This window comes from Eptesicus fuscus, chromosome 15, assembly GCF_027574615.1.
Source record: "Eptesicus fuscus isolate TK198812 chromosome 15, DD_ASM_mEF_20220401, whole genome shotgun sequence".
Classification (NCBI taxonomy): domain Eukaryota; kingdom Metazoa; phylum Chordata; class Mammalia; order Chiroptera; family Vespertilionidae; genus Eptesicus; species Eptesicus fuscus.
In genome coordinates this window covers 49892141-49910165 of record NC_072487.1, presented here as the reverse complement: position 1 = coordinate 49910165, position 18025 = coordinate 49892141, and the positions used below count along the sequence as shown (strand labels likewise).

General features: G+C 46.3%; 1 protein-coding gene across 1 annotated transcript; it reads left to right on the top strand.

The window, feature by feature from the left end:
* The first annotated feature begins 898 nt into the window (after window positions 1-898).
* On the top strand, window positions 899-17450 carry VCP (valosin containing protein). Its single transcript, XM_008141943.3, has 17 exons — window positions 899-1145; window positions 5709-5820; window positions 6006-6178; window positions 7270-7412; window positions 8217-8347; window positions 8824-8955; window positions 10554-10656; window positions 11305-11438; window positions 11518-11653; window positions 12419-12531; window positions 12942-13106; window positions 13197-13319; window positions 13580-13792; window positions 13986-14294; window positions 14570-14725; window positions 16461-16615; window positions 16789-17450. Exons 1-17 carry the CDS (start codon window positions 1129-1131, stop codon window positions 16892-16894), a joined length of 2421 nt encoding a protein of 806 aa, XP_008140165.1. The 5' UTR covers window positions 899-1128; the 3' UTR covers window positions 16895-17450.
* Window positions 17451-18025: the final 575 nt, after the last annotated feature.

The following is an 18025-nucleotide window of genomic DNA, read 5'->3' as shown; positions in this document are numbered from 1 at the left end:
CTTAATCCCAAATTCTAGGAATTTGAGAGTTGACTGCCTCAGTCAAATGTGTCTGAAGGATGAATCAAGTTAACGAGCTACCAAAGCTGCTTGTTGAATATAGTCAGGGCTAGCTGGCATTTTGGGCCCAAAGACTTCAATTCAGCATGCAATTTTCTTGTGGCTTTGGGCTCTCTTGAATCTGGTGTGTTCTTTGGTAGCCTTTTGACCTCTCTCTGGACTTGGATGCCCTCCATCCTCAAATCATTAATATTCATACCCAGTGGTAAGAGGAAGAATGTACCTCCTCCAAGCACCTAAGAACTGTAAAGCCTCATGGGACCAGCGTTAACCAGAGGGTGCAATGACTAAAATAGAGTGGACTGAGAGCTGCAGTGCTAGTTCTAAAGGGTCCAGAGTAGGGGTGGCCTGAGCTAGCATTTTGAAGGAGCAAGGAGAGGGGTTAGTGTGAATCCTCATTTTGGAAAAAGATAGATATGTAGGTTAATACTACAATAATACAATAATACAAGGGTTCAATCCATTGTGCCAGGTTTTTCCAGCAGGATAAACTCAGGAGCCAATGAGCTGGAGCCAAGTGGGAGAGACCGCCTCTAAGAGATTGAACCCTCCTCCCGCCAGTCGATCTGGTCCCATTCCTTTCGTTGATTGGTTGAGAATACCAATCCGTCGAGGAAGCGTAGTGTTGCGGCCAATTGACGTGGAGATGCACACTTGAGGCGGGAGCCAGGCCAAAGCGAATTTTCTGATTGGCTCTGGTCCGTGGGTTGCTGGGGAGAGGCGCCGAGAGGCGGGCGGGAGTCCCTAGGGCAGGCGCTGATTGGCTGAGGTGAGAGTACCTCTTCTTCCGATGATTCGGCTCTTCTCGGCTCAGTCTCAGTGAAGCGTCTGTAGCCGTCGTTTGAGTCGTCGCTGCTGCTGCCTCGCGGATCAGGAGCCAACGTCTCCTGCCCGCTCACCGCACGGGTGCCGCTGGGAGGAAGCGACAGGGAGGCTGCCTGCGGGTTTGTCGCCGCTGTTCGCCACCCCGCCCGGGAGAGCCGAGCCCGGGTCCAGACGGTCTACTGCCACCCCTCGTAGCCGTTACCCTTGGGCTGCCACAGCCGCCGGCCGGGAGAGGCACGCGCCATGGCCTCCGGAGCTGAGTGAGTGTGTGTGCGCGCGCCCGCCCGCCCGCCCGCTCGCCGCGGGTGCGCGCACAGGGGGGCCCTTCAGCGCTGGGTAGGCCCGGGTGGACCTGGCCGTGGGCGCGTCTAAGAGGTGGAGACCGGGAAAGAGGGAGACATGGAAGGAAGGAGACGAGAGGACGGGAGCGAAGGAGGGGCCGGCTGGGCCAGGCTACGCACCCGTGCGCCCCCTAGGCGGGGTTTGCGTTGGGCCCGGGTCGGGGCCTGGGCCAGATCGTGCTGTGTCATGCAGGCCCGGCCGACCTGATTGTCTCCCTTGGAACGGCCATGCGGGCCTAGTGAGGTCTGCTGGCCCACACCGCCGGCGCGGAGCCCTGGGGCCTTGAGCCCCCGCGCCCCCCCGCGCCTCGGCCTACCACCCGCTGGAGGCCTTTGGTTCCGGGAGAGAGCAGGCCCCAACGCCCTAACTGGGCCCGGTGGGCGTGGACTTTGGGCCCGGTGAAGGCCTTCGGAGCCGGAGACAGGCGGGGGCCGTAGCGGGGGAGGCCCGGCGAGCTCAGGGAAGGTCTCGGCGCTTTTGGAGCCGAGTCCGCCGGGGCCGCGGTGAGCATCCTGTGCCACCTGAGTGTGAGGGAGAGAGTGGGCCCTGCCTTTCGCTCTGGCCTTGTTCACAGGAGAAAGCTTTAGTCAGTTTTCCTTGATGTCATGAAATAGGCGTAGGGAGAAAGGGACTTTTTCTTTCTTTACTATTTTAGGTTCTTGCTATATCGTTCGAATATGAGTTCGTATTTTCTAGGCCTTCCTAGATTTCAGCCTTCGTGGTGTGTAGGTTAGAGTTGCTCTAACTCTCCCAAAACACACGGTTTCCGTCCCCCCCCCCCTCCCCAAATCTGCTATGTTGAGAAATCCTGGCCCTCCACCCTGAGGAAAGCATCCGATAAAATCTGGCCCCTCTGTCCACTGAATTTAGAATCAAGAGCTTTACATACTGGGGGGAAGGGAGGAGACACCGCCATCCTATGGAAACTCCTCTATGCAAATCACCTTCCTGACTCAAAGAGATTTTTTGTTTTTGGTGTGTTCCTTTATTTTCAAGTTTCTGAATCTAGATGAAGTATTACTCAGTCATCTATTTAAAAGGTCCACTTACTAATACTTAAAACTTACGTTATCCAGTCAGTCTTTCGTTTTCAAAACGAAAACTAAAAATTCAAAATTAGTGGAACCTGGCAGCATAGATGGTTTCTAATCTCTAGGTCATCATCTTGATGACTCTTACCTGAACTCTCCCTCCAAGTCCCCTGTGGTCCTTTGGGATTCTGGAAAGGACCTGACTCATGCAGAAGACAATAGGAGGTGTCTCCAAAGAGCCTCCAGACTGCTGTTGGGTGATGTTCTGGCTGAATTCTCTCTTTTAGACCTTCCTACCTTTTATCAGTAGATAGATGTGGGATTAAAGATCTTTATCTTAAGACGGGTGGGGAACCTTTTTTCTGTCAACAGCTATTTGGATGTTTATAATATTTCTGGGTCATACAAAATTACCAACTGAAAGATTAGTCAAACATTTAATTAACACTCCTAATGCCTTGGCTGTGCCAGACCAAATGATTTCTTTTTCTTTTATTTTTTTAATTTATTGATTTTTTACAGAGGGGAAGGGAGAGGAATAGAGAGCTAGAAACATCATGAGAGAGAAACATCGACCATCTGCCTCCTGCACACCCCCCACCGGGGATGTGCCCGCAACCAATGTACATGCCCCTGACCGGAATCGAACCTGGGACCCTTCAGTCTGAAGACTGACGCTCTATCCACTGAGCCAAACCGATTTCGGCCCAAATGATTTCTTGGGCCTTACGGCCCTCAGGCCGGATGTTCCCCACCCGTTAAGGGAAGAGTATACCACTCATCTCCATGCCAGGGTCCAGAATGGTAGGCAGATTGGAGCTATTTTTAGAATGTAGCCTTGGGGTTAAAACACAAACTGATGATTAGAGGCAACTTATTTTTTTTTCAGTACCGGTTCTATAGGTTAGGCAGGAAGATGGGCAGCCCTTGGAGGGTATTTTGAAGTCTGAGGGAGAGGGAGAATTGATGGGTTTAAATTGCCCTCAGATGTCACATTGACCATGGTTGCCCTCCAGGGTATTGATAAGCATTGGGAAAACTTGTCTACTCTGCAGCTTATGCCCAAAGTGCCACACTTTTGGGTTTGGGGAGGCAAGTTTAAGCCTAGGAAACTCCACTCTTGGAAACTAGTTTAAAGGTGATGATTAAAGATGAAACCTGTGTAAGAGGATCAGCAGAAAACTTTTAATTTTATTAGAGAACGGGATTTGTATTTCTTTGGGTATATCAGGACCAAAATATGTAAAAACCCCGTAACTCCACAGGCGTATTCTGGAGCATAGGCCTCTCTTTTCTTGCAAGTTGTGAAGACGTTTCTAATAGGAATACTATTTTGTTTTGTTTTGTTGACTGGTAAGTCCCTGGATCCCAGAACAGTGCCTGGCATATAATACATATACTCGTTAATTTGTTGAATGGAGAAATAATCATGGAAGACATTCTTCTTTACGTATTTCTTCACTTCCTCCATTATCTGGCCTCCCTATTAGTAAGGCAGATGTTTTCTTGAGCCTTACTAAGAGGAGGTAGTTCTTCGAAGGAGGAGAGCCCACCAAATTGAGTTAGTGAAGGCTGGAGATAAGCTAGGTAAAAAATTGGTGTCCAGGAAATAATTGAAACTGGACAGTTTATTATTTTTTGTTTGTCCTCACCCAAGGGTATTTTTCCATTGATTTTTTTTTTTTTTTTTTTTTTTTAAGAGGAGGGAAGTGGAGAGAGAGAGAGAGAAACTGAAACATCGATGTGAAAGTGAAACACATCACATCGATTGTTTGCTTCCTGCATGTGCCCAAACTGGGGCGGGAATTGAACCTGCAACCCAGGTATGTGCCCTTGACTGGCAATGGAATCTACCTTTTGGTGCACAGGTCCACCACACTCTAACCACTGAGCAACACCAATCAGCACGAAACTGGACAGTTTAAAGTGGTTTAGACTCAAGCAACCTTGATTTGGGTGAAAGGGATTTGGATTTGCTCCTTGTCTCAGCATTTCTTGGTTTTTACTTTTTTTTTAATCCTCACCTGAGGACATGCTTAGTGAGAAGGACGGAGAAACATCAGTGTGAGAGAAGCATCAATCAGTTGCCTCCCATAGATGCCCCAACCAGGGATAGAACCAGCAACCCAGGTATGTGCCCTGTCTGGGAATCGGAACAGGCAATCTTTTGGTGCAAAGGATGACATTCAACCAACTGAGCCACTCTAGCTGGGTGGTTTTGACTTTTGAACCAACTCCATGGAGTTGTGTATCTTACAGAGATTACCGTTTGAGCTTAATCCTCTTTCTGAAGGTTCTAGATCTGTTCCTGTTGTTGTTTTTAATATGGTGGTATTTAAGTTTGACATTTCTGTGGTATATAGAAAGCTCTGGCACTCAGCAGATTTAAAGGAGGGTAGTGCTAATTTTACTTCATTGTCCCTAGCTTTGCTTGGTGGTACTTGCGGCCTCACTGAATCCTAAGAGAAGTTGTCTAGCTCACTTCATTCTTTGCCTTTCCCTTTCCCTTCTCCTCTCTCCCTTTGCCTTCAGAAGCAATACCATTAGCTTCCTCACTCCCAAGGCTCCAAGGGCCCTTCTTTTATAAATTATTTCCTAAACCCATTTCTTACAGAAATTACTTTTTCTGCCTCTGTGATTTTATAAGTAAGTGTTCTCTTACGAAAAAAAAAGGGTTAGCAAAGAAAGGGCTTGTGCTTTGTTTTGCAGTGCTAATTAATTGTAGTGACCATTAATATTATGTGCCAGGCATTGTGTTGAACATTTTGCATTCATTATCTCACTTAGGACAATAATCCTGAGGTAGATACTACTATATCCCCATTTCACAGATTAGGAAATCAACTTCCAAAGAGGTTAAATAACTTGGCCAAGATCAAAGTTAAGTAATGGCAGGGTTGGAATTCAGGCCCAGCAGGTCTGACTGCAGAGCCTCTCCTCTTAACCACTATTCTATCCTAAGACTGTTTTCATTTCTGTAATTGTATTTAATCTCCACTTGTATTTCACCTTTTTAGGTCATAGTTGGTTTTTTGTTTGTTTGTTTTTAATTCTTTATTGTTTAAAGTATTGCATATAGTATTACATATGACTCTTTTTTCTCCCCATTGACCTCTCCCCGGCCACCTCCACCCCCCAGCACATGCCCTCACCGCCCTAGTGTTTGTGTCCATTGGTTATGCTTATATACATGCATACATGTCCTTTGTTGATCTCTTACCCCCCACCCCCCAGGCCATAGTTTTTTGACCCTTGGGCTTTATAGCTGGCATACTAGCATCCAAGAGCTACTGGAATGGGAATTGTAATATGTGCTAGGTATTACTCATGACCTTGGCTGAACTTCCACTTCATCTACTCACTATTTCTTTTCAAGTGTAAGTTTTAGAAATTGGTGGGGTCCCTGGGGCTGGAGTATGTATTGGGACTGACTTCAGTTTCTCTTTCTAGTTCAAAAGGTGATGACTTATCAACAGCCATTCTTAAACAAAAGAATCGTCCCAATCGGTTAATTGTCGATGAAGCCATCAATGAGGACAACAGTGTGGTGTCCTTGTCCCAGGTAAGTTAGGTCCACAGTCCGGTCTTTCCTTATTTCACTTAACCTGAGGGTTTTTCCCAGGATTCTTTTCTCATTTTTCTTGCAGTGACCACAAATAGAGTGGGGTTTACTGGGAATCCCAACCTCCAGGGCTGCTGCTTACCCCCTGGCCCAGTGACCCAAAGGCCTTAACCTTGTTTCCTCAGCCCAAGATGGATGAGCTGCAGTTGTTCCGAGGTGATACAGTGTTGCTGAAAGGAAAGAAGAGGCGGGAAGCTGTGTGCATTGTGCTTTCTGATGACACATGTTCTGATGAGAAGATTCGAATGAATAGAGTTGTTCGGAATAACCTTCGCGTACGCCTAGGGGATGTTATCAGGTGTGTGTGGGGTTCTTGGCCCCTCAGGGATGGGAGGCCAGAGATAGCCTGCCTTATAGGCAGGACCCCTATGAAGGCCTTGGCAGCTGCAGGTATCAGAAGCCTCCTAACCATGGAAAGATTTATGTGTCAGAGTTGGTTTTAGGCTTTGGTTTTGCCTTCCTGGGACTTTAAAATCTGCTTCTGCTTGACTGTTGGGACAAATTGGCATTTCTATGACTTCCTTAATGCCTTTTTTTCTTTATTATTTTCTATAAGAGGTATAACTTATCACACCTTAGACCCTGGTTTAGGATGCCATTTGAGGGTGTGTATCTGCCAAATAACCTTACTACTGTGTTAGATTAATGATTTGTGTTAGGGCTCAGATAAGGTGGGAGAATGGGTGTGGAAGTTGAACTCCTAGCAGGTCTTTTTAAGGATCCAAATTAATCTAGGAGAGAAGCATAGTTTGAGCTAAACCCAGGATAGCTGCCGTCTGACTGATTTTGGACTTAACTTTAGGCAAGAGGCTTTTCTCATTTTGGAGTCATATTTAGCTACTGCTACCCAGCCACCTGTTAACTGGCCATGAATATCAGACTTTTGATTCTTTTTTAAGATTTCTAGGTTTCGTGTAGATTTCCTGGAGGGTCTTAGTCACTTTTCTCAAGGTGCTCTGACCACCTGACTTGAGATTATTTTTTCATTTCTGTTTCTCTGACCCTGACACTTAACAGGCTAAGTCCTCCCTTTTCAATATTGGGTCACCAATATCCAGAATGGGTCATCCTTGGATCTCTCTCACTGAAGACTATCTCTCCCGTCGTCTTTGTAGGGGTTCCAGATGTGTGGGTCTTCCTTTTAGTTCACTGATTGGGAGCGGGCAGCCCCACTATAGGCTTCTACCCTTCCCTGAGTGTAACCTTTCTTAGTTCTGCTTGGCTGTTCCTTTGTCCTCATTCCCACTCTATCCTGCCTCTCTTCACCTAAAGCCATCCCTGCCTTTTCTCTTTCGCTTGCCATCAGCTCTCTGTGCCAGGCCCTTTCGGACACCCAGTGCTTGGGGCTGCAGTGTGGTTGGTAATGTGGAGTCTGCTTGTCATCCTCAGCATCCAGCCATGCCCTGATGTGAAGTATGGCAAACGCATCCATGTGCTACCCATCGATGACACGGTGGAAGGTATCACTGGCAATCTCTTTGAGGTATACCTTAAGCCATACTTCCTGGAAGCTTATCGACCTATCCGGAAAGGTGAGAGACAATTTTAGAGACTGAGCTTAAGATGGCTGTTTGTGGGGATACTAGTCAACCTTAGAACATCTGTCTCAGTCTCATGTCCTCCTAATAAAAGGGTAATATGCAAATTAACTGTCACTCCATTACAACAATGGTGGTGCCCAGTCCTCTCGGCCCCACCGGAGTCCCCCAGTCCCAGGGGCGTAGCTGCTGAGAGCGGGCAGCGTGAGCGGCCTGGCGGAATGCTTGCTTTGTTGCTGCCCGGCCGCAGATGGGCCTCTGGCCAGGCCAGGGTGCAGATGGGCCTCTGGGCCAAGGAGAGCCTCTGGGCAGCGGGCGCGGAGTGGCCAGGCCCCGCAGAGAGCTACTGGTGCACGGATTTGTGCGCAGGGCTACTAATGTGTGTATACATGTGTACTTTCTCCTTCCCCCTGCCCTCCCTCCCACTCCCTGCTCCAGGAGAGTAAACAGTCTTTCCTTAAATCTCTGGGCCATTTTGGTTGTGTCACAGTCAAGAGTATTTAATGTTTAGCACAGCTCTACCATTGGTGGGTGTTGTAAAACTTGGGTGCCTAAACCCCAGAAGTCAAAACCTTATGGGCCTCTGGTACATCACATTGTTCACTGTCCCTCTTGAGAGTCAGAAGGACACTTCACAGGCTAGCTTATCTCCTCTTGCCTCATGTTTAACAGAATCATGGGGGTGGGGAGACAATATCTAGTGAATTTGGCATTCTAGACTTCAGATTCTGATGAATAATTCTTCCTTAGTCTTATAGTTGACACCTCTAACTGCCCTCATGCTGATTGTTCTCATAGGAGACATTTTCCTTGTCCGGGGTGGAATGCGTGCTGTGGAGTTCAAAGTAGTGGAGACAGATCCCAGCCCTTACTGCATTGTTGCTCCAGACACAGTGATCCACTGTGAAGGGGAGCCTATCAAACGAGAGGTGAGTCCTCTTCTGATCCCAATACTGGACTACATGATACTCAGTGGGACAGTCATGTGGTGGTTATCAAGCATGGTGCTCTTTGGAATTAAGCTTCTTGCAGAGGTGGGAAACCTCCCAGTTATTCATTTCTGGGCTTAGGTGTTTCTTAGAAGTATCTGGTACCAGTAACTTAAAAAAATCTAGTTTGAACCAAAAGCATCTAAGTAGTCAGACTATATTTTGAAGAAGTGATGCTGATGATGGAGCTGGAATTTCTGTTTTCCAGAATTTCTAGCTTCACGTCTTGGGGGAGCCCTTCCCAGTAGACTGAGGGCAGTGTGAGAGGGAAAAGCTGTGCTAGAAATCTTTGCCTTGGGATTTTGAGTTGTTCTTACAGCAGATTTTCCCACACCAGATTGTGGAAGGATTTGAAGAGACTCTGCTTTTGCTGATGATAATATCCCTGCCTTCTCCTTTGTCTCCTCCATATTCAGGATGAAGAAGAGTCCTTGAATGAAGTAGGCTATGATGACATTGGTGGCTGCAGGAAACAGCTAGCTCAGATAAAAGAGATGGTGGAGCTGCCCTTAAGACATCCTGCCCTATTTAAGGCAATTGGTGTGAAGGTGAGCATCTGGGGCTCTGAGGGATATAGTCTAGGGTGGTGATTAATATATATAAAATAACTTTAAAGATGTAAAAGCTATTCTTATGAACCCTATAAAAACAAATCTCACCATAGTTTGCTAACCGGTCTAGAAGAGTGCTGCCCAATAGAAGTAGAAGTTAAGGAAATTTGCAGTGTTAAGGGTCCTGACTCTAAAACATTTGAGAACTGCTGGTCTAGAATGGAACTTCTCAACCATTTCCATGTCATGGGATATACTGAAGATGAAATTATTATCCCTTCCCTTAGTATGCACCATATAAATAACTTTATCTTTTGTGTGGGCACTTACCATGTGTTGCCTGTGGATGAGGCTACAGAAAAGACAGCTTCAAAGAGGAAAACTTGGGATTGGCGGTAAGGAAAAGCATTCTAACATAATAAATCCTGAAGGGTTGATTACTGAAGTGATTGAGTCTCTGGCAACACTTTTTCTTGAAAATGTATTTTTATTGATTTCAGAGAGGAATGGAGAAAGAGAAACATTAATAATGAGAGAGAATTGTTGATTGGCTGCCTCCTGCACACCCCACACTGGGGATCGAGCCATAACCCGGGCATATGCCTGACCAGGAATCGAACTGTGACCTTCTAGTTCCGTGGTCGGCAAACTGCGGCTCGCGAGCCACATGCGGCTCTTTGGCCCCTTGAGTGTGACTCTTTCACAAAATACCACGGCCTGGGCGAGTCTATTTTGAAGAAGTGGCGTTAGAAGAAGTTTAAGTTTAAAAAATTTGGCTCTCAAAAGAAATTTCAATCGTACTGTTGATATTCGGCTCTGTTGACTAATGAGTTTGCCAACCACTCTCCTAGTTCATAGGTCCACACTCAATCACTGAGCCATGCTGGCCTGGCTCTGGCAACACTCTTTTTGAGTAAGCTACCAGTAATTTAAAAAATCTTGGTCTATCTAAAGTCAAGTTCTTGGCCTAATGGCCTCTTGCTTTTGTCTAATGCCAGGATCTTTAGACTCAATTGCACTGGTTTCTTGGTTTTCTCTGCCCTTTATTTCCTATCTATGCTAATAAAAGGTTAATATGCTAATTAGACTGGATTGACCAGACATCTTCCAGACAAAGCCACGGTGGTGGGGGGCCGAGGCAGAGGTGGTTAGGGGTGATCAGGCCAGCAGGGGAGCAAGCAGTTAGGGGGCGATCAGGTCAGCAGGCAGAGGCGGTTAGGAGCCAGTGGTCCCAGATTGTGAGAGGGATGTCTCACTGCCCCCAAGGGGTCGCAGTTTGGAGAGTGTGCAGGCTGGGCTAAGGGGAAACCGCCCCCCCCCCCATGCACAAATTTTGTGCACCAGGCCTCTAGTGCACGTTATAATCATAGATGTTAGCCTTCTATCAGTATTTTCCCTGCTGATAAGGGGAGTGAGTGTGACCTGAAGGAAGCTGTCTTTCCAGCAGCTATGGCTAAGGACTCAATTTTACTGGTGTCAGGGTTGAGCTGTGATCCTCACCCTCAGTAAAACCCTAGTTAAGCCATGTTAGGCTGGATGGGGTTGGGAGAAAGTGGGAGTCAGAACCTAATTATATTCTCTGTACTGGTCCTCAGCCTCCTCGGGGAATCCTGCTCTATGGACCTCCTGGGACCGGGAAGACTCTGATTGCTCGAGCTGTGGCAAATGAGACGGGGGCCTTCTTCTTTTTGATCAATGGTAGGAAACTTGGTTCACCTTGAGTTTGGCTGGATGTAATTCTGAGCTTAGCATGACCCAGTCTCCTGAGCTGGATAAACCATGGACACATTCATTTGCACACATGCTCTTGTGTACACTTTTGCATGTTTTTTTCTGCTGGGATCCATTATAGACAAATAAGCAACAAGAGAAGATATTTTCCTCTTGTGCCCCAATCTATCCCTCTTTGAGAAAGATTATAGACAGGCTGAAAACATTTAGGGGGAGCAAGTTAGGATGGGAAATCAAAAAGTCTATGCTTATTTATTTTAGAGGGTTTTGGGGGAAGGTCAGCTGGATCTAAAGAATGCTATTTAGCTGTTAGAGGTCCAACTGGTGTGCTGCTTCTCCTGCTCTGGGCAGAGGTCCTAGAGCATCTTCTGTCATCTTCACACTTTCATCTCAACTATGAGATAAGTGTACTAGTTCCCTTGGTTTCTCTCAGTCTGGCCTGTTGGTTATCCTGGGATAGTGGCTCATAGAGTCTGTGAAAAAGTAGGCAGAGGTTATCTACCATCTTGTCACCCAGGACCTGTATCTGGTCGTCTTAGCAAACAACATATCTGCTTTCATTTGGGAATGAGGAAGGATATAGTTTGTCATTGACTTTATTCTGAATCCTTTCAGGTCCTGAAATCATGAGCAAGTTGGCTGGTGAGTCTGAGAGCAACCTTCGTAAAGCCTTTGAGGAGGCTGAAAAGAATGCTCCTGCTATTATCTTCATTGATGAGCTGGATGCTATTGCTCCCAAAAGAGAAAAAGTAGGGCTTTAACCCAGGGGATTAGTGGGGGGTTGAAAGGTCTTGATTTCACTTCTGACCAGATATCCTGTCCTGACAGACCCATGGGGAGGTGGAACGGCGCATTGTATCACAATTGTTGACCCTTATGGATGGCCTTAAGCAGAGAGCACATGTGATCGTCATGGCAGCAACTAACAGACCTAACAGCATTGACCCAGCCCTACGGCGATTTGGTAAGGACCCCAAATTTCTTTAAACTCTGTCTTTGCTCATAGGGAGATCATAACTCTACTTGGCTAAATTTTTTTTCCTTTTTAAAAAATATATATTTTTTATTTTTTATTGCTATCAGAGAGGAAGGGAGAGAGAAGCATCAATGATAAGAGAGAATCATTGATCAACTCCCTTCTGCAGGCCACCTACTGTGAATCGAGCTCAAAACTCAGGCATGTGCCCTGACTAGGAATTGAACTTATGACCTCCTAGTTCATAGGTCAGTGCTCAACCACTGAGCTGGGCTTTGTTTAATCTTTTTAATCCCGCATCTGTCATTTATCTAAATCAGTGATGGCGAACCTATGACACGCGGCCGCTGAGGCGGCCTCATGCCGAGGATGAAACATTTGCGAAATAATGTTTTTTCCTCAAAGTGACACACTACCCGAGTTATGCTCAGTTTTTTGGCGAAATTTGACACACCAAGCTCAAAAGGTTGCCCATCACTGGTCTAAATCATCTAATCCTGCTCATTTCTTGAAGGTTTTTGTAGTGAAAGGGACTGGCTGTCCTTTCCCTTACTTCATTCCCTGTCTAGGGTGCGCCGTCCTGGTATGCCTGAAACTGAAGGGTTTCCCAGGACGTGGGACACATGGGCGTTTTGAATGCTAACATCAGAACAATCCTGGGTGTAAACTAGGTTGGTTGGTCATGTTAGGCCTATCCCTTCTTCCCTTTGGACCAGAAATAAGCCCTGTGTATATTCACGCGTTGTCCCACAGGTCGCTTTGACAGGGAGGTAGATATTGGAATCCCTGATGCTACAGGACGCTTGGAAATTCTTCAGATCCATACCAAGAACATGAAGCTGGCGGATGATGTGGACCTGGAACAGGTGGAGTAGTGATGAGAGCTGACCAGGAGTTTTAGGATATCTATTTCCAAGCAGTTGAAGGGAACTGTCTAGGAATATAAACTTAAGATGTGTGAGGAGACTGATATTGATTTTGGGGCAGAGAAAAGGAAGTGATTTGATATTGAATCCAGGAAACTAGAGTTGGCATATTTCTTGGTTGACGTTGTATTAGAGCAAACCAGAATTTTGGGGGCAGCTTTATTTCCAGGCCCCAAGTTCAGGTTTGAATACTTAAATCTGTCCTGTGAAAGGACTGCTAGTATGTGTTCTAGTAATTGGGAGGACCCAGAAATAGGAATCAGGGGAAGGGACTAGGATTCTGTTATCTTTGACCCTTTAAAGCAACCAGGTCTTAGAGACAGTATAGTAAGTAGAATTTCTCTCTGCAGGTAGCCAATGAGACTCATGGGCATGTGGGTGCTGACCTAGCAGCCTTGTGCTCCGAGGCCGCTCTGCAAGCCATCCGCAAGAAGATGGACCTTATTGACCTAGAGGATGAAACCATTGACGCTGAGGTCATGAACTCCCTGGCAGTTACTATGGATGACTTCCGGGTAAGGACTGCACTGCCATCTTAGGTCCACACATGTGCACTTTCATGCCTTCCCATGCAAATTTCATTTCCAATTTACTTCTTTTTTTAGTGGGCCCTGAGCCAGAGCAACCCATCAGCATTGCGGGAAACTGTGGTAGAAGTGCCACAGGTAACCTGGGAGGACATTGGGGGCCTGGAGGATGTGAAACGTGAGCTTCAGGAACTGGTCCAGGTAGGGTATCTTGGTTCAGGGTGAGTCATTGCTTCAATACTTTGTAATTGAACTGGCTAGTCTTGGGGTGTTGGCACATTCATTGCAGGAATTGTGAGAGAATAATTCAGGAATCTGCTATTCTCGGGTCTGAAGCACTAAAGGAGCCTGCTAGGGAAACTGGTTCTTTAACCAGGCGATGGTAGGGGTAGGCTTCTGTTTGGTTAGGTTTCTTTCAAACTGTAGAGGTATCCCTGAACCCTCTTTCTTTTTCCTTTTAGTATCCTGTGGAGCACCCAGACAAATTCCTCAAGTTTGGCATGACACCCTCCAAGGGAGTACTGTTCTATGGACCTCCTGGCTGTGGGAAAACCTTACTGGCCAAAGCCATTGCTAATGAATGCCAGGCTAATTTCATCTCCATCAAGGGTCCTGAGCTGCTCACCATGTGGTTTGGGGAGTCTGAGGCCAATGTCAGAGAAATCTTTGACAAGGTGAGCTACAAGCAGTTGGGCTATTTGATTCACTTGCTTGAAGGCAAGATAGAAATAGAGGCTGTTTTCTTTGGGAGAGTTAAAAACATCTCATTCTGGCAGCTCAGTTGGAACAGTGAAGGTCTCTTTATTTTCCTTCTCAGATCTGAGAGACCAGTGTACTAATGCTTGAGTCCATCTGTCCCTCCCATAGGCCCGCCAAGCTGCCCCCTGTGTACTGTTCTTTGATGAGCTGGATTCAATTGCCAAGGCCCGTGGTGGTAACATTGGAGATGGTGGTGGAGCTGCCGACCGAGTTATTAACCAGATCCTGACAGAAATGGATGGCATGTCCACAAAAAAGAATGTTTTTATCATTGGTGCGACCAATCGGCCTGACATCATTGATCCTGCCATCCTGCGACCTGGCCGCCTTGATCAACTCATCTATATCCCACTACCTGATGAGAAATCCCGTGTTGCCATCCTGAAGGCCAACCTGCGCAAGTCTCCAGTTGCCAAGGCAGGTGCAATATCATGGGCCATGGAGATGTCTATGAGTCCTCAGGCTACTGTGGGGTGCTGTTTGGTTTCCAGACAAGATTTCATTCGGATTTCTGGGATTAGGGTTGTATAAGGGAAGATGGAAGATTTGAGGGTATTAGGAGAATCTAGAATTGGGAATAAAACAGTGGTGAAAGATGGGATAGATTGGAATTGGGAGTGCTGGAGTGGCTCAGAGATCGTGTTTGTGTATCATGGGAGGAGAGACTAAATGCTAAGATACTCTACTTTTAGGATGTGGATTTGGAGTTCCTGGCTAAGATGACTAATGGCTTCTCTGGAGCCGACCTGACAGAGATATGTCAACGTGCCTGCAAGCTGGCCATTCGTGAATCCATCGAGAGTGAGATTAGGCGAGACCGTGAGAGGCAGACCAACCCATCAGCCATGGTGAGTTTGCATCCTTTCCCCAGATGTGCCAGGCATAGGGTGCTGGGGGATAATCCTCACCATGCCCTAGAACAGCGGTTGCCAACCTCTTGGACCTCATAGACCACAAGTGGCCCGCAGACCACCAGTTGGCGACCGCTGCTCCAAAGGTTGTAAGGTTTTGAAAAGATCATCCGATTTAGGCATTTAGTAGGTCATCAAAGAGAAAGAGTAGCTGATGGTTAACTTCAATCTAGGATTATAAATGGATGGATAGATGGATGCTTTCTCTACCTTTTGGAGGGGGTCTGTGACATCCCTCTTGTCTCCCATAAAAACTTAAAAACTGATAAACTAATGCCAGGGAGCAGTCTTTTTAAAAAATATATATTTTTTTATTGATTTCAGAGAGGAAGGGAGAGGCAGAAATAGAAACATCAATGATGAGAGAGAATCATTGATTGGCTGCTCCCTGCATGCCCCGTACTGGGATTGAGCCTGCAATCTGAGCATACGCCCTTGACCAGAATCAAACCCAGGACCTTTTCGTCCTCAGGCCGACACTCTTATTTACTGAGTCAAACCAGTTAGGGCAGGGAGCAGTCTTATAACTCACAGCAATTGGAGTGGCTTCTCAGTGGAAAAGATAGGATTTGAGCTGGGTTTTTGAAGGGAGAGTACAATTTGAATAAAGAAAATAAGCCCAGATAATCTGCTAAGTAGGATTACAAAAATTAGGGAAACCTGGGTAAATTTAAGAGGGTATATGTTACTGAAAGTGAGGCCACTAGGTAAGGTGTAATTCAGATGTGGTAAAAACTGAGAGGCGTTGATACTTTTCTTATTTATATTTTGTTAATCCTCACCCAAGAATATTTTTTCCATTGATTTTTAGAGAGAGAGTGGAAAGGAGGGGGAGAGACAAAGAGAAACATTGATGTGAGAGAGACACATCGATTGGTTGCCTCCCACACCCGCCCTGACTAGGGCCCAGAATCCAGTCTGCAACTGAGGTATGAGCCCTTGACTGGAATCGAACCTGTGACCCTTTATTCTGCTGGCTGACACTTTAACCACTGACCCAAACTAGCTATATTTTCTTTCTAAAACTTGGATTTACTGAGGCATAATCCACGTATAGTAAAAATCCACTGTTTACATACTTTTTTGACAAATGTGTATAAGTTCTGTAACTATTACTACAGTAGAGATAGAAATTTCTGTCATCCCAAAAAGTTCCCTTGGACCATTTTAGTCAGTTACTCTTTTTAAAATTATTTATTCTGGGGGGGTGTAATTAATCCTCACTTGAGGATATTTTTTCCATTTATTTTTAGGGAGGGAGGGAGGGAGAGGGAAGGAAGACACACACATGTATTGGGATTGAGCCTGCAAAACCGGTACCTGTCTTTTACTGGATAGCAAACCTGTGACCCTTTGGTCTGCGGGCCAACGCTCTCACCACTGACCCACACCAGCCAGGGCAACCAGTTTTTTTTTTAATACCCTAGGTCCCTGGCAGCCACTGATGTGATTTCTGTCCCTACAGTTTTGCCTTTTTCAGAATGTACTGACAGGTTTTTGAGCAGGGCAGTGATTCGGTTTTATTAAGATTGTCCTGGTGACTTGCTTAGGTTGTATTGGAGAGGCAGGAAGACCAATAGGTTACTATGGTAATGAGGGGCAAGAAGGCCAGGGAAGGGATCCAGGCTGAGTCTTAACTATCCCTGGTGGTCTGTGTTTACCAACCCTACAGGAGGTAGAAGAAGATGATCCAGTGCCTGAGATACGCCGAGATCACTTTGAGGAGGCCATGCGCTTTGCCCGCCGTTCTGTCAGTGACAACGATATTCGAAAATACGAGATGTTTGCTCAGACCCTTCAGCAGAGTCGGGGCTTTGGCAGTTTCAGGTAGGCGACAGTGGGCAATGCTTAAATTGCCTTGTGGAACTACACAACCAAGTTCATGGGAGTCCTAAGGAGGCTAGAGGGGTAGTTGTGAAAATCCTATACAGGCCCTGTCCTAACCCCTATCTTTAAAAAAAAACAATTTTTTTTTTTGTTTGTTTTGCTTTTGTGCACAGATTCCCTTCAGGAAACCAGGGTGGAGCTGGCCCCAGCCAGGGCAGTGGAGGCGGCACAGGTGGCAGTGTATACACAGAAGACAATGATGATGACCTCTATGGCTAAGTGACGGTGGCCAGTGTGCTTCGAGCTGGCCCGCTGGACCTTGTTCCCTGAGGGTGGGGGCGCTTGCCCAGGAGGGACCAGGGGTGCGCCTGCGGCCTGTTCCATTCCTCAGTCTGAACAGTTTAGCTACAGTCAGACTCTGGGCAGGGGTTTCTGTTGAAAAAAAAAACAAACCACAAAACAAAAGCGATAAAATAAAAGCGATTTTCATTTGGGAGGCAGAGTGTGAATTACCAACAGAGAATTGGGCCTTGGGCCTACATCATTTCTCTTGTAGTTTGGGGCAGTGCAGGGATCCTGTGTGGGTGTGAACCAAGGCACTACTCCCCACAGTAAAGCAACTGCACTTCACTCAGTGCTTCTTGAGCCCTCCCTTCTTCCCCCTCCCCAACCTGGGCAGGAGGATGAAGGGCCACAGTTGCTGGGTGTTTATATAGAAGGTAGGTTGATTTTATTTTACATGCTTTTGAGTTAATGTTGGAAAACTAATCACAAGCAGTTTCTAAACCAAAAATGACATGTTGTAAAAGGATAATAAACGTTGGATCAAAATGGAGCCTGAGTCCTGGCCCCTGTGCCTGTTTCTTTTTCTGGGAAGGGCCTTGGGCTACCCCTCACTGCCAAGGCATTCTTCCAATGTAAAATCCTATAAAATTCTGCTCTCTTCCCCTCCTGATTAACATGGGTATGATACTGCTGCCTAGCCCCAGTGTCTTCAGTATCACTGGATAGGACCATGGTAGATGGAGGATAGCCTGATGGAGTTCCAGATATGGACAATGTGGCATCCTTTACCTACATTTGAGGTGGATGGTAAGGCTAGGTCTGCAGAGAGTCCCCTTTCCTGACCAAAGACGATTGGGGTTCCCTCCAAAAACCTTAAGGTTGCAAAAAGATAGAATCTCTGTCTCGAGGTGGATGTTCTTTTGGTGCATCAAAAAATCCCAAACATTTATTCTCCGGTTGAGGATCACTTACAATTGTGTCCACCTTTATTTTATGTAACTTGTATTATAAAAAAAAAAAAAGCTTTTTCTAAGACAAAACAATAGTATTGGATGTGTTTTTTCCTAAATTAAACATCCTCCCCTGCTCTGTTTTTCAGATGATTGCTTGAATAGTTTTATCCAG

Excerpts from the sequence above, each read along its gene's own strand:
- VCP (XM_008141943.3), top strand. Across the intron at positions 6,179-7,269 it reads CGCCTAGGGGATGTTATCAG|CATCCAGCCATGCCCTGATG; the intron begins GTGTGTGTGGGG and ends TGTCATCCTCAG. Across the intron at positions 16,616-16,788 it reads CGGGGCTTTGGCAGTTTCAG|ATTCCCTTCAGGAAACCAGG; the intron begins GTAGGCGACAGT and ends TTTTGTGCACAG.